Genomic DNA, 14,063 nt, shown 5'->3' with positions numbered 1-14,063 from the left:
AACAGATACTGGAAGAAACTCAAAACAAGCAACGCCTGAGTAGACCACAGACTCTTGGCAAATCATCAGCTAGAAAGAGCTCAAACAGTCATTTTTAAGCTGACAGGAAGACCCAGCCCTTTTGCGCAACTTTTCATGTAATAGAAGTTTTGTTAGTATCTGTTCTTGAGACCAGCACCACGGACAACTCTTGGCTGGAACAGGTATCTCACGCAGGCCTCTGGGAAGCACTCGGTGCTAGAACAGATACGGCTGCTGTCTGCCTGTATTTGCCTTAGTGATAACCTCTCTGCTGAGTAACCACCAACACCAATTGCTGGCACTTTACTCTGTTCTCAGATAACGCAAGCAAACTGAATGAAACTTGCTAGAACAGAAACCTTTAAGTGATTTCATCAGCAAGCTTTTTCACTGTTCAGGTTAGCTGTCAGATGACCCATGCTCAAAAGCAAATACAGTTCTTCAGTCCACACCACCACCTCGTGGCCAGATGCCTGAAATTCCCATAACTATGTTCTGCAGTTTGAATGCTATGAGCTTCTGAACTACATGCCACTGCCAGATCCCCAACAAACTACACTATCATCCTTATGTGAGCTACTCACAACTTTTTAATCACCTGTGAAGAGGGAAAAGTATCCTACATACAAAGTGCTGTACTATTTCAGTTTCAAGGCAGATTACATACCACAAGCGCCAAGTTAGTTACTTCATGCTATAACTGCAAGAAGCTGCTAGCTGCTAGGCAAATTACACATGAGAATTTGTGGTTTTAACTTCTTTGAATGCACTGAGACTAGTACAGATTTCCCATTTCTTACTTTCATAATGAAAAAGACAAATACGCTGATTTCTTCCTCTAGTGCATTAAGTCTATTGATCTTAAGAACTGCCTCTAGCTCCCCAAGTAAAAAGGGATAAGAAACAGTCCTGTATTTACTTCAACTGAGATGCAAATATTAAATTATACTAGAGCTTAAAATCAAAAGCATTGCCCCTGCAGTCACCAGCACACAAGACTGTAAAAGATACACAGCAAAGTACTCTGAAAGTCACCTAAAAGGTGGGGGCAAATAACAAAAGAGAGAATGGGGAACAGAATAGAGCTAGACACAAAAATCAATATAAGACAACACTGCATCTTATCTAAGGCCAAGATTACTTACCTCTAGCTGGAAATTTCTTATGTTATTAGGCTGAGCTGCCAAGTAGACTAGTAAACTGGTTTATTGCTCTAGAAATTCCAGGTCTACATGCACTAACAGACAATTATGGATGTGTCCACTGAATGAGTTACATGTCAAAACTCTGTTTAGCTTTCCCCTTCCACATGCTTAGAGTTAGAAAGACTCACCAACAGTTGTACCATCTTCACCCATAATGCACTTCACAGAGGTGATGATTTGCTCCACAACAGGAGGTGACATTGATGTTGCATACACAGCACTGTGAGAGTATGTTCTGAGGTAATCAATCAGTTCCTAGCAAAACACAAGAGGCATCAGACATTGCCTTTCCAGCACTTTCAGAAATGCTTTATTGTCATGTTTTACTAACATAATAAAACGGGCCACCACAGGAAATCTCTTTCAGAATGTCACAGGAGAGAACAGCTATCTCAAAAGATAGATTTTACAGTACAAGTAATAAAGAGTTGAAAAGCAAACAGCAGGGACGTAACAACCCATAATTATTTCACGTGGCAAGAACATGCACTGATCAGGGACAAATGCCTACAACCGACTTGTTTAGCTAACACCACCAGTACTGGATTGCAACAAGGTGTTTGCATTACTCAAGCTGTGAGCAGGCTGTGTTTCCAAAGTGTTTTTTATAACAGTGCAAGTATAAAGCAAATGAGACAGTGGGGAGCACGATCCACAGATGCTTATGTATCATGTTCAATATAATTATTTCCCTACAAGTCACCAAACAGGGGACTAGGCCGCAAAATATCTGCTCCCATTTATCAGTACAATATAAACAAAGCAGTGGGTGTAATTTAAGAGTGAAAAAACCTCAGCCTACCTCTCCTGCACCTGCCAGTGAACACACTAGCTACATTTGTTAGAGGGCAAACACAAGTCATATAGGAGCAAAGGACCAACACACAATAAATCTAGGCTGTTTGCTGTTAACTGTAATAAAGCCACACTAAAATACCCAGACTGCTCCAGCAAAACACTATGAACACCAGCATGAATGCCAGGACAGATTCTGTCTTCTGCAACCATAAAATAACGATGGCCCCATAGACAGCACAAGCTGGGAACATATTATCTCTTTTATGTTGCTAACTGTGTGGAGTCAGAATGAAATGAAAGGAAGTTGTAAAGGGACTTTGAAATAAACTAGGCAAGAAGATTTAAGACCTCTTGCCTCTGAAGCAGTCCCTCAAACAGTAGTAAAACCCAGCTGAGGACTCTCAGCTGCTTCACTTTATGTGAAGGGAGTTAATCTCACCGGCTCAGTACCTTTGGAAAAAGATAATAATATGGTAGTTTTCTCTTTAGAAGATGTCAGAGTAATTTTAATCTAACTGTAGTAAGTTCCTAAAGAGGAATATCTGCAAATCCCATCTTCATTTGGATGGGCTGAAGTAATAGTCACTAGTAGCATCTAAAAATTATTGCCCTGATAGGAAAATGGTAGAATTTTCTCTTAAATAAAGCTTAGAAGCCTGATCTGTGAGATACATTTGAGGATATGAGAAAGGGGAAACATGCAATTGCGTATACCATCGCTCCCAAAAGGAGGGGTTTGGCAAGGGCAACACTTTAGCAGTACTTAACAATAGAAGAGAGTCAGCAGCAAAAAGCAAAACACCCACAAACAACCCTCCTCCCACCGCACCAGAAAAGGGAAGAAGTGTTTTTTTAGAAAGCAAACTGTTTAAGTCCAGAGGGAATCAATTCTACCAGACTAACCTAAGGGGACTTTTCTTGAAACATGCTGAAAAATACCAGGTTTTGACATTCTTCCTGCAAGTCTCATTAAAAGTAATATTAAGAAATCCCTGCCTTCCTGATTCCTAGTAGTTAGTAAGAAATTATACCACTACTGTGCCTTCTGTAAACTGAGATCATTGCTGACCATGAGAGAACTCTAAAATTACGAGGTATTTTACTAGACTAGACTCTTTTACATTGCACAAACTTTCACTGTATTAGACAGTATGTAAAATTATGAAACAAATGGACAATCATGGTACTTGAGAAACAGATCCATTTTCAAATGCTTAGTGAAGGACTTCACCACCAGCCTGAAACAGCCATGAGATTCCCAGATTTTTACCTTCTTGCCCCCGATGTATCCTCCAGCAGCTCCAAAACTTTTGGTGAATGTTCCCATCATAATATCCACATCTTCTGGATTGAGTCCAAAATAGTCCACTACACCCCGGCCACTGGGACCCAGGGCACCTATACTATGAGCCTCATCAAGGTACAGATAGGATTTATACTTCTTCTTAAGAGCAATCACTTCAGGCAAACGGACTATGGATCCCTCCATACTGTTGAAAAACAGAAATTCACTGTAAGTTGATTTAATAGCTGGGGCCTCCTTACAGAGCCTAAAGTCTCTAATCTTTCTTTTCTTCACTCTTTCAGTACTTATGAACACAAAATTTGCTACATACATTACGTTCTGCAGAGAGAGGAAAGGTCCTCCTTGCACCCAGGGCCCAGATTCTTCAACATATTTAACACTTCTGGGATGCTGACATACAGACCAAGTAGTAGCAGCAATAGTGAGTTAAAGCAAAGGCATCTGCTCTGTTACATTTTTATAAATTACTTCATTTTTACTTCCACCCTAATGTCAGTATTCCGATGACATCTACTTACCTGTTGTTTTTAAGAACTGACTAGGCTTTCATTAGTAGCACTCAAAAATGCCTCATTTAGTGCTGAAATTAATTTTTAATACTATAATTTAAATGCCTAATAGAGCTAAGCCTACTACATGCTCTCACTTTTAGCAGAAACATTCAATTTGTACAATTCCATTCACACTAGCATTATCTAGTGAGCACAGAAAGAATGGAATGGACAATTTAAGACCTCGGCTCTGATGTAAATAATCAGTTTAGGTTAATTAATTTTTACCATCTAATCAAGATGTGGGAAGCATTGTGATAACACCAGTTATCACAATATTTCCCACAGTGCAGTACAGTACTAGCAACAGAAAGTCCAGGATGCGAGACATACATAGCGCAATTTAACTCCCAGATGAGATTAACAAAATAGCTATGAAGTGACAATATTCATAGTTTGATTTGGCAAAGGAACCCAAATATTAAGCAGCTAGATCTCATGTGGAGGGTCCTAGGAATATAAAGAATAGTTTGTACCTGTATATTCCTTCCACCAAGATAAGAATTTTTTTCCACGGCCTCCGTGTACGAGGTTGCCCATGCACAATAGCATCTTTGAGCAGCTTCTCCAGGCTTTGCATATCTGCATCAGAAATTACTGTTAAATGGTACCAAAACAGCTACTAGCTTGAGCTTTGACATGACTAAAGACAACAATATTCCGGAAACGCACAAATTGCTCCAGTGTGGAGAACAGACTGTACCTAAGTCAATAAGCATGGGCTCCATCTAGCTGTGGGCCCACAGATGTGATTAAAGGGAATGGGTGACTGTATGAACTCTAAGGAAGAATTTCATCATACTAAGCTAAAAGCAGAAGTTAGAGCATTAGGCACAAACAGAAAACTGGAAAAAGAAGGGCGGGGTGGGGGGGAGAAAGAAAAATTAGGTAGTAAGCATGTCCTTGTGGATAGAAATAACTCAAAAAAGAACAAGGAAGCTCAAGGATCAGCTGAAGATAAGTAGAAGATAAACCACGGCACAGAACAAGAAAGGAAGCAAGTGCACTTTTTTATTACTTTGTTCAAAACTGACAGGACTGGAGGCATGAAACAGGAAGCTACTAAACAAACAAAAAAAAGCCAACAAAGAACAACCAGTGTATGGAAGAGAACAGTGCCCGGCATATCAGAAACTAGACAGATGAAGTTGCTAGTAGCAATGTATACTGAATCCTTACTACCTTTGGCCACAAACACTGATCCCAGGAAACCTGACTAATATGAGCAAATAAATACACATTAAATCATCCCTTAAAAACCAAACAATCTGAGGAAAGGAGTGGAGATGTGAGTAATCAAACCATAAAAGCTAAAGTGCTGAGCCAGAGACATATAAACACCAGGGTATGAAAAAGAACACAATCAATCATGAAAAGCAGATTGGTAGGCTAGGGCAGTTGTAGCAGTGAGAGGAACTTGTGAACTAGGACTAGACTAGAAATTATACATCAAATTAGGTCAGTTAATAGACCATTAAAAGACAGCTGATGTTCAAAAGAAAGACAAAGATGAAGAACTCAGCAGTGGAGTCCCTGCCTCTCAAGGGAGAAAGGACAAGTTTAGTACAACTGGGGAGAATGATGGAATATAAACTTCTGTTCTCATGTCTGAAGATGGAAAGATGGGAACTAGGTCTGACCTTAATAAAAAGAACAAACTACAGAATGAAGCAGGAAAAAGATGGAAACATTGAACAATGAACTGAAGGGGGATTTTAATATTTTCTCCCATGATGTCTAAAAAGCAAAACATGAAGCCATTAACATCTCAGGAAAATGAAGTTAACCAAGGCAGCAAACACTATAACAAGAGTAGAATGTCGAACACATACGTAACTATGAACTGAGTATCATCTTGACAAGCCAAGATCATTGCTTGCATTTTGCCTTCTGATTCTAACCTACCACTCTATTCTCTTTCACAGAACCCCATCATCTATAAGGTTTCTAGAATATCCCCTCATCTCATCACTGATAGTTTGCACCCAATCCCCATAAATTGTTTCTGCTTCATCACACGTGAGCCCTTCAGATTTTCTCACATCTAAATGTGTATCTGCCACCAGTGTTCCCTGAAAGTCTGGAACTGGATGCAATGTTCAGAAGCATATCTATAGTAATGCAGAAGTTGAATGCAAAGCTGTTGTGATCTTGCTCATCAAGATTTATGAATAATTAAGAAAAACAGACTAATAATAAAAATCACCGAATGTTACAGTAAGCTCTATACTTCCATAAAAAAAAAAATTAAACAATAGAGAACAAGAAAGAGAACATAAAGAAAAGAAACATTAAGCACAGGAGAGGATCCTCTATCAAGTAGGGCAAAGAAAGGAGAACAATTGCAGCCACCCAAGCTTTGTTGTCACTGCCACACACTTCAAAGACAGCAAGAGTCACCATGATCTCAGGGATTGATACTATAAAGAGCATTAGGAGCAGCTGCAAAATGAAGATAGTGACTTTACTAATCAAGGACAACCAGGTATTCTCAGTGGAAGCAGTAAGAGAAGGAAACCCTAGGCATTTTTCATTTGAAAGTTATTCTAAACAACTCCTCTGGAGGAAGCAGAAACTAGCAAAATGAAAATTCTGCATTATTTCGGAAACAAGTAATTACAACAAGTAATTTGGCGAAATTAATCTATGCTTCACATCCACAAAATTCCTTTTGTATTACATTGTACCAATGCACGGCTGTCTAGTTTAGCTAGGACATCTACATTGGTAAGCTTTTGTTACTGTTGAAACACGTCAGCATCTGGTCCTAAAATTAAACATTCTTATTGCCCAAGCTGTAACCTAGATCACTACAAGATTGCATTATTATGTGACACAGACTGTTAGAGTAGTCTAACCATGCTGAGCTATCCAAGTAACAAGAGGCCATGTTAAAACACTAGTTCCCCTAGGCTTCGCAAATGGACAGCATGTTCCTCTTCATATATATGAGATGTAGGCCAGAACAGCTTTAGGATAATTAGCCAAGATTGAACGTATCGAAACCATCCAATTCCAGATGATTAAATTCTCAGTAGCAGCAGTCTTCTGACCTTTCAAGTAGCCAGCAACTGATTTTCTCGCATGAAATTGGATTTCCAACTATTAGAAGAGATTGTATCTGATCTACAGCACCTGCAGAAAGCCACGGTCCATCATCTGATACTTACTGTTGTGCTTAAAGATTCGAATAGTTGCTCCTGACAGTCTTGCTCCAAGCACTAGTGATGCATGATTCAGTTCATCACTCAAAATCAGACAGCCCTGAATTAGAAGGGTAAAGAAGATATTGAAAAGGTTATGTTTCACAGCCAAGCATATAACACCATGAAGCTCTGAACTGCTTAGATATCATCTAAAGAAAGAAAAAAAAAAAAGTCCAATATAAAGGCAGCTAGCCCAGGCAAGACTTGCTAAGAAAAAGTCTGCATTCGTAGTATAGCAAATAAAAACACACAACTGCTGTTAACTGAAAGAACCATTTAAGTTTCACTCTTCCCAGAAGTTCTGCAGCTGAGTCTACCCGAGTATCTCATGTTGGCAATCAGTACTCATCCTCCTATGCAGCCAGGGGAAAGAAAGCAGAGCAGTTTGCTGCAGTTCACTCAGCAAGCCTACAGTGCTGCTAAGAAACAGGCCACCAAAGCCCTAGATTAAAAGACCTAACATTAGGAGGTAACCATTGGCTAAACCCATGTGTGCTCCATGGTACGAAACGAAATACTTTGCTGTAACAAACAGAATTCTTAAGTACTTTGCAGACAGAGGTAACATACAAGAGACAGGAAGTAGAGAACAAAACTGCAGAGTGAAATAGAGTTGTTTTCTGAAGCTATTAAACATTACATTGGATTTGGTTGCCTTCTGAAAAAAGGGAAGATAAATCCTTAGACAAATATCAACACAGGCTATGTCTGCTCTGAGCGCAGCAATGATTACAGGTCAACAGCTGATACACCGAGCATTTAGTTACAGTGTCATCACTGTGGACTATAAGAATTAATATTGGGGGATTAGCTTGTAAGGGAGCAATATTTCTAAACAACCTCAGCAATTACTATGCAAATCTGCTGCAACTCTAGAAGTGACCAAGTTAAAAATCAAAAAGAATGTTAAGATGCTGAAGATGTGACACTAAAACACATGCTCATTCTATGTTTCTCCATTAACAACTGGTGGAGGGAAGAGTCAAGAACATCTCTGCAACGAGATTTACGAGAAATGACTGTGAAAAGCACTGCCTACAGTTACACAAGGAGGTGTCACAGACAATAGGAGTATCTTCTCAGCAATAAAGTTTTGCACTAGAACTGCAATGTACCTAGAAATATGCTGCATCCTGGGAAAGCTCAAGACTGGTTTTCCCCAGAAACTGCACTAAATCTCAAGTGCTTAAACTGCTGTTACTGTCTGTATTTCATAGGCTTTGACAGAAGAAGCATGGAGATTTCCAACTAGCATTTGCTCTTTGGAGCTACTATACCAGACAATGAGTATGTATACTACATCAGAGGGTATTGCTGTTAAACACTACCTTAACAGAACCTAAATAATCCAGTACTAGAACCATTCTTACACGGAAGTAGGAAGAGTGATAGATTTAAAAAAGAGTAAGAGATAAATAGCCTACAAGGACCCTTCCTGTAAAAACAATGAAGAGCTCTTGGTAAAGAAAAGAGATTTAACAAATCACTAAGCAGCCACTTTGCACCCCCTGTAACACAAGAGGACACTGAATTAGACAAAAATTAATTTAAAACTTAAGATGAAGAGTCTAGTATCATCTGCCACTAGAGAGAGGGAAAAGGATCAAAGAAGCCACTGATACAGTACAGTACTGATGATCATATGTAACTGAGTGCTGCTTCTACAATAGTAAGACTTCAGTTGCATTTATCAGCAAACTTACATTTGAGACAAGACCACCAACACTAACTGGAGATAACACTATTGGTATAGAGAAAAACATGTCAGTGAAGATCAGATTTACCAATGCATCCCACAGAGCAGGCATAGAAACTGAAGTGAATGCTACATTTTACTAGAGTGCTGCATGCACGAATTGTGTAATTTCACAAACTAACTACACATGGAAATTAGTTTTCTTACATCCTTCAAGCTCCACTGTTCTAAATCCATTATCTAGCCTCTGTCAGTCCAGAGCCATGATGAAAAGCTCTGTGCTAAAGTGTCGTGGTTCAAACCGAGCCACACAGTTTGTCCACTCACTCCCCCCGCCCTTTTTCTCTCTCTTTCTTTCCTTCTCCCCCTGCTCCCACAGGGATGGGGAGGAGAATTAAGAGAATCACTACTGCTACCACCAATGATAATATTGATAAGAGAAAATAACAAGAGAAGAGAAGACAATAACACCGCCGAATGAGTTCAACCCCCCCACCACCACCCCGAAGAGAGCCCATGCACTTCTGGGTAACTCCCAGTTACCTCCCTGGGCATGACGTGCTGTGGTAGCCTCTTTGGCTAGCTTGGGTCAGGTGTCCTGTCTCTGCTTCCTCCCGGCCTCCCCTCTTCCCTGTCAGAGCATGAGACTCACAAAGTCCTTAGTCAGAGTAAACATTACTTAGCAACAACTAAGAACATCGGTGTTATCAGCTCTGTTCCCAGGCTGAAAGTCAAAACACAGCACTGCACCAGCTACTAAGAAGGAGAAAAACTGACTGCTACTGCTAAACGCAGGACATAAAGGCAGTACAGAATGCTGTTATTAGCTAGTTACAGTAACTACATTTACGACACTTCAAAACAGGCAAGTTTCAGAGTCTATCTTAGCTTCAAATGGTAATCCTCAGATCCCACATTACCTGTGGTCTAGACTCAGCATACTTGGCAGCCAACAACTTGGCTGTCAACAGTGGGTCTTTCCTGCTGAAAACTGTCAGGTGCAGAAAGACCTGGTTTTAGTAATGCTTTAATAGTGTTGAAATACAACTTCCAGTGTACACCAACCATACCTGTTTTCAGCACCTGCTCAGAAGAAGCTGCTGTTAGCAAGGGATAATGAATAAAGATCAACTAGGTAATGTTGATGAAGCTTTTGAATTCCTTTGCTGACAAGTGTTGATCAGATTATTGAGTACAGTTGGATCCTAGGATAGTCAAGTCATATTTGCTGATATTAAAAGAGGATTCAGTAGCAACATAAACAAAGTGCTCAAGGATTCCACAGAGCAAAAACAGAACAGGTGGTCCAGCACTACATGTACGTGAGTAATTTGATTGCAATGGTTTCAGTTTTAAACTAATTAAGTTGCAATATAGGTACCCAGATAAGATCTAATGCTAATCATTATTCACATCAGTGACTGTCAAAGAAATTCCTTCTAGCCAAATGCAGATGCCATTACATTACATTTGACAAACTTAAAAAAAAAAAAAAAAAAAATGTTCCAAGCAGCTTTGCATCTGAAAATGTATATAGGACATGCAGAGAGACAAAAAGAGTAATAAAATAAAATAAAATAAAATAATAATAATAATAATAATAACAACAACAACAACAAAAAAAAAACCACACACACACAAAAAAAAACCCAAACAAGAAAGAAAAAAAAAAAAGACAGCCCAAGCATTTCATCAAGCATGGGAGTCTCTGGGCTTTACTGTGGATTCTATCAATCACTGCCAAACAGGCTGTGCACACACAGACAATTGTGTACTGGGTGGCGTCAGAACTCAGGATTTATGCGAGTCCTTATTTGCAGACAAAGAAAGAATCAAAAGTGCAGTGAGAAGCAACTTCAGGTGCCCCCCCAAAAAAACCCCAAACCTGACTATTTAGTGAATGTTTTGAACTGCTAAGTGGGTCTTCTGACAAGAACTCTTCTTCAAAAGAGTGCATTTTCTGTCTGGAGTATTCACCTCAGTATATAAAGGCACTTCTAGTGTTATGAGGCAGAAGCTTCTTATTACTTCAGGGCACCAAAACCAAGTATGCTCATTACTAACATAGTATAGACAGCTGTACTGTGTACAAAAAGAGTTAGTTTTGTAAATGTGCAAGTTAATGTGGATGAAAACAGATATGTTACATGCCTTGGTATTTACTGTTCAGAATCTCTCAAATGGCTGTAAAAGCCTGTTAAAGTTCAAATGTGAAAACTAAGGAACTGAGTAAGGCATCTCAAGGGTATTCTCAGAAGGTATTAAATACATACAGTGTGATCCTCATACACTGAATTTCTCTCTGGCATCAGACTCAAACATCTTTCATTATGGAAAGCATTTGATATTTAAAAATTAACAGACCAAATGCAAAAAAGGTGATATGCAAACAGTGCTGCTTCACAGTTACAAATAAAACAGCATGTGGTAAGACACTACAGCTAGTCAAGAAAAGATTCACCAGGGAAAGTTGCCAGGAAGAGCAAGGCAGCAATTTCATAATCTGTACATATCACAAGCTGAAGAATTTACAAAGTGATCACAGGAAGTGGAAAACAGATAAATGGAATAAAGGGAAAATAATTCACTACACAGGGACAAAGAGTTGCAATAGGGTAGTGCCATTAGGTTAACAGTGAATCATTTTCAAAAGAGGAAAAATCCTTTATTCCTCCTATTCTTCTCTCAAGTAGGAGCTATGAGAACACATATGATAACACATACTTTGCATCAGAAAATGCAAACAATGAGCTCTCTCCATTTCATTTTCCAATAGCTACAAAACCCATAGTCTGAGGTGCAGGACAGTCAGGCTGCTTAGTGTACTGTTTTATGGCAATGTGCTATTGCAGCCCAGAAATCAAACCATATCCTGGGTTACATCAAAAAAACCCCATGACCAGCAGGTTAAAGAAAGTGATTCTCGCCCTCTACTCCACTCTAATGAGACTCCACCTGTGTTCAGTTCTGGGGCCTCCAACATTAGAAGGATGTGAAGCTGTTGGATTGGGTCCAGAGGAGGGCCACAAAGATGATCAGAGGGCTGGAGCACCTCTGCAATGAAGACAGGCTGAAAGGGTTGGGTTTGTTCAGCCTGGAGAAGAAAAGGTTCCAGGGAGATTTTACAGCAGCCTTCCAAGCACCAAGTGCCGACAAGAAAGCTGGAGAGGGACTTTTAACATGGGCATGTAGTTACAGGACAATGGGGAATGGCTTTAAACTGCAACTGGGTACATTCTGATTAGATATTAGAAGACATTCTTCACTATGAGGCCGGTGACGCCCTGGAAGAGGTTGCCCAGAAAAGCTGCAGCTGTCCCATCCCTGGCAGTGTTCAAGGCCAGGTTGGACAGGGCTTTGAGTAACCTGGTCTAGAGGAAGGTGTCCTTGCTCATGGCAGAGGGGTTGAAACTAGATAATCTTTAAAGTCGCTTAAAACCCAAACCATTCCATGACTCTATGGAGCACATAGTAGACATAATCAATCTTTAAATCTGACCTTGTTTCTCTCAAACAGCTTTTCTACTAGGATTTTGGTCCTTCAAAGAAATCATTTTTCAGCTGTCAAAGATAATAAATTCTGTATGCACCAACATGTAAACCAGCTTATCTCTTTGTCTCACTGACACATTTCTTAGTGTCTCAAGAGCATCAAAATACCTTCAGCCAATCAGTCTGTTCATCAGCCACCATTTCATACACTAATGAGTAGCCTGAGGAAGCAAGCCTTAACATGCCAGGCTCTCTCTCAGAAAGAGAGCAAGATCTGGACTGCTACTAGTCCCACAATGCTAGTTCCCAGAAAGATTTTTGTAAAGGTTAGAGATGCACACTGTGACCTACAGTTTCCAGAGAATATCTGCAGGGGTTGCCACTGAAGAAAAACAAAACCAAACAAGTAGCTTTTAGAAAAATCCAACCAGCAGAGTCTTTGTTAGGTAATCCTTGGCCAGTGACTTAAGCCATACCTTGCCAACTAAAGCAGGAATGTTCATGGAGTTGGTTGCAAACCCCATTCCATATGCCATTGCAGATTCCACACCTAGGAACCTGGCAACTAGCTTTTCCAGCTCCTCATGTTTGTCCAAGTTTCCTGCACATAAAACAAATGAGAAACTCAGGAATCAGAAGCTTTCATTATTGCTATAATCTACAAGAAGAATTTCCACCAACCCTGCTGTTCTTTAAATAAGGGGCCCACACGAGAATACAGGTGGGTGGGAGGAGGCAGGGATGGAAGAAAATTCAAGCAAGCCAACTGCTGTGCCACGTAAACTAAAGCCAGCAAGTCAATAAAGTAAAAGCCACTTTATTGATTAGTCTCAAGTTCAAAAGCTGGAACAAGTAATGTTTCAAAGACATGCAATCAGATTACAGACAACCAGTGAACATCCTTTCCTGCTTCAACTTACCCATCTCCTGCCTGGTGCTGCACACACCAGCTCCATACTGGGACAGAACTTTAGCTGCTGCTTCTTGGCAAGTCCCAGCCTTCTGTGCAAATCCAAGGTAGTTGTAGGAACCCATATTAATGATGTCCTTTATCACTCTCCCTGTGTACCTGTATTTTAAGGACACCACAAGTTAGGCCACTCATGATCAAAAAATTCTACACAGGAAGATTCTTATTTCAGTTTCCTAGAACATACACTGAAATGTTAAAAATCAATAGAACCAAGCATTAAATTATTTCAGTACTGCCTCTCATCAAACTGAAACAATCAGTGAAAGAGATGCTTCCGCTATCTTATGGTCTCAAACTAGTTCCCAGAAGAGTCTTCCTTAAAGGTGAAATTGTTATGCGGAAAATTGCCTGAGGCTTCTCAAACAACTTGTTGTTTCTCTGACAAACCCCCTCCATTCCAGAAACATACAACTTACTTTTCAATAAGAAAATAAGATCTCTGTATCAATTAACTTTGCACCCCCTCAAGCAGGATATCCTCTAACCACAGAAAGGAAACATATCTGACATTGCTGTGCTAACAGTACGTGACAAGGAGATTAACAAAGAAGTTTAGTGGAAAAAAAATTCTAATCATTTTGCACTTGAAAGGCAAGTCGAGACATAACAAGTTTCACCAAGTACAGTGCTGAAAACCCCTTTACATCTAACTTGTAATATGTCATTTCCAATTTGTAAAAATCTTTGTCCTTGCATTTCTGATTTTGTTTTTACAGACTACTTCAGTCCTGATCCAAAACAGTTGAGTTCAATTCGGTTTCTAGCAGCAATATTTACTTCAAGTGTCAGGACTAGTCCTAAATTAACACAAATTT

The 14,063-nt window shown here is 39.7% G+C and overlaps 1 protein-coding gene across 1 annotated transcript in view; it reads right to left on the bottom strand.

The window, feature by feature from the left end:
• The window catches only part of SPTLC2 (serine palmitoyltransferase long chain base subunit 2), an 86,490-nt gene that overhangs the window by 46,928 nt on the left and 25,499 nt on the right, over window positions 1–14,063 (bottom strand). Inside the window, exons 4-9 of the mRNA XM_065685968.1 lie at window positions 13,196–13,344; window positions 12,752–12,876; window positions 7,052–7,145; window positions 4,358–4,463; window positions 3,295–3,514; window positions 1,355–1,481 (exon numbers count right to left, since the gene is read on the bottom strand). Of these exons, the coding sequence (XP_065542040.1) occupies window positions 1,355–1,481; window positions 3,295–3,514; window positions 4,358–4,463; window positions 7,052–7,145; window positions 12,752–12,876; window positions 13,196–13,344 (821 nt within the window). The remainder of the gene's footprint in view (window positions 1–1,354; window positions 1,482–3,294; window positions 3,515–4,357; window positions 4,464–7,051; window positions 7,146–12,751; window positions 12,877–13,195; window positions 13,345–14,063) is intronic.

Source organism: Lathamus discolor, chromosome 6, assembly GCF_037157495.1.
Source record: "Lathamus discolor isolate bLatDis1 chromosome 6, bLatDis1.hap1, whole genome shotgun sequence".
Lineage (NCBI taxonomy): Eukaryota > Metazoa > Chordata > Aves > Psittaciformes > Psittacidae > Lathamus > Lathamus discolor.
This window is presented reverse-complemented; position numbering and strand designations above follow the sequence as displayed.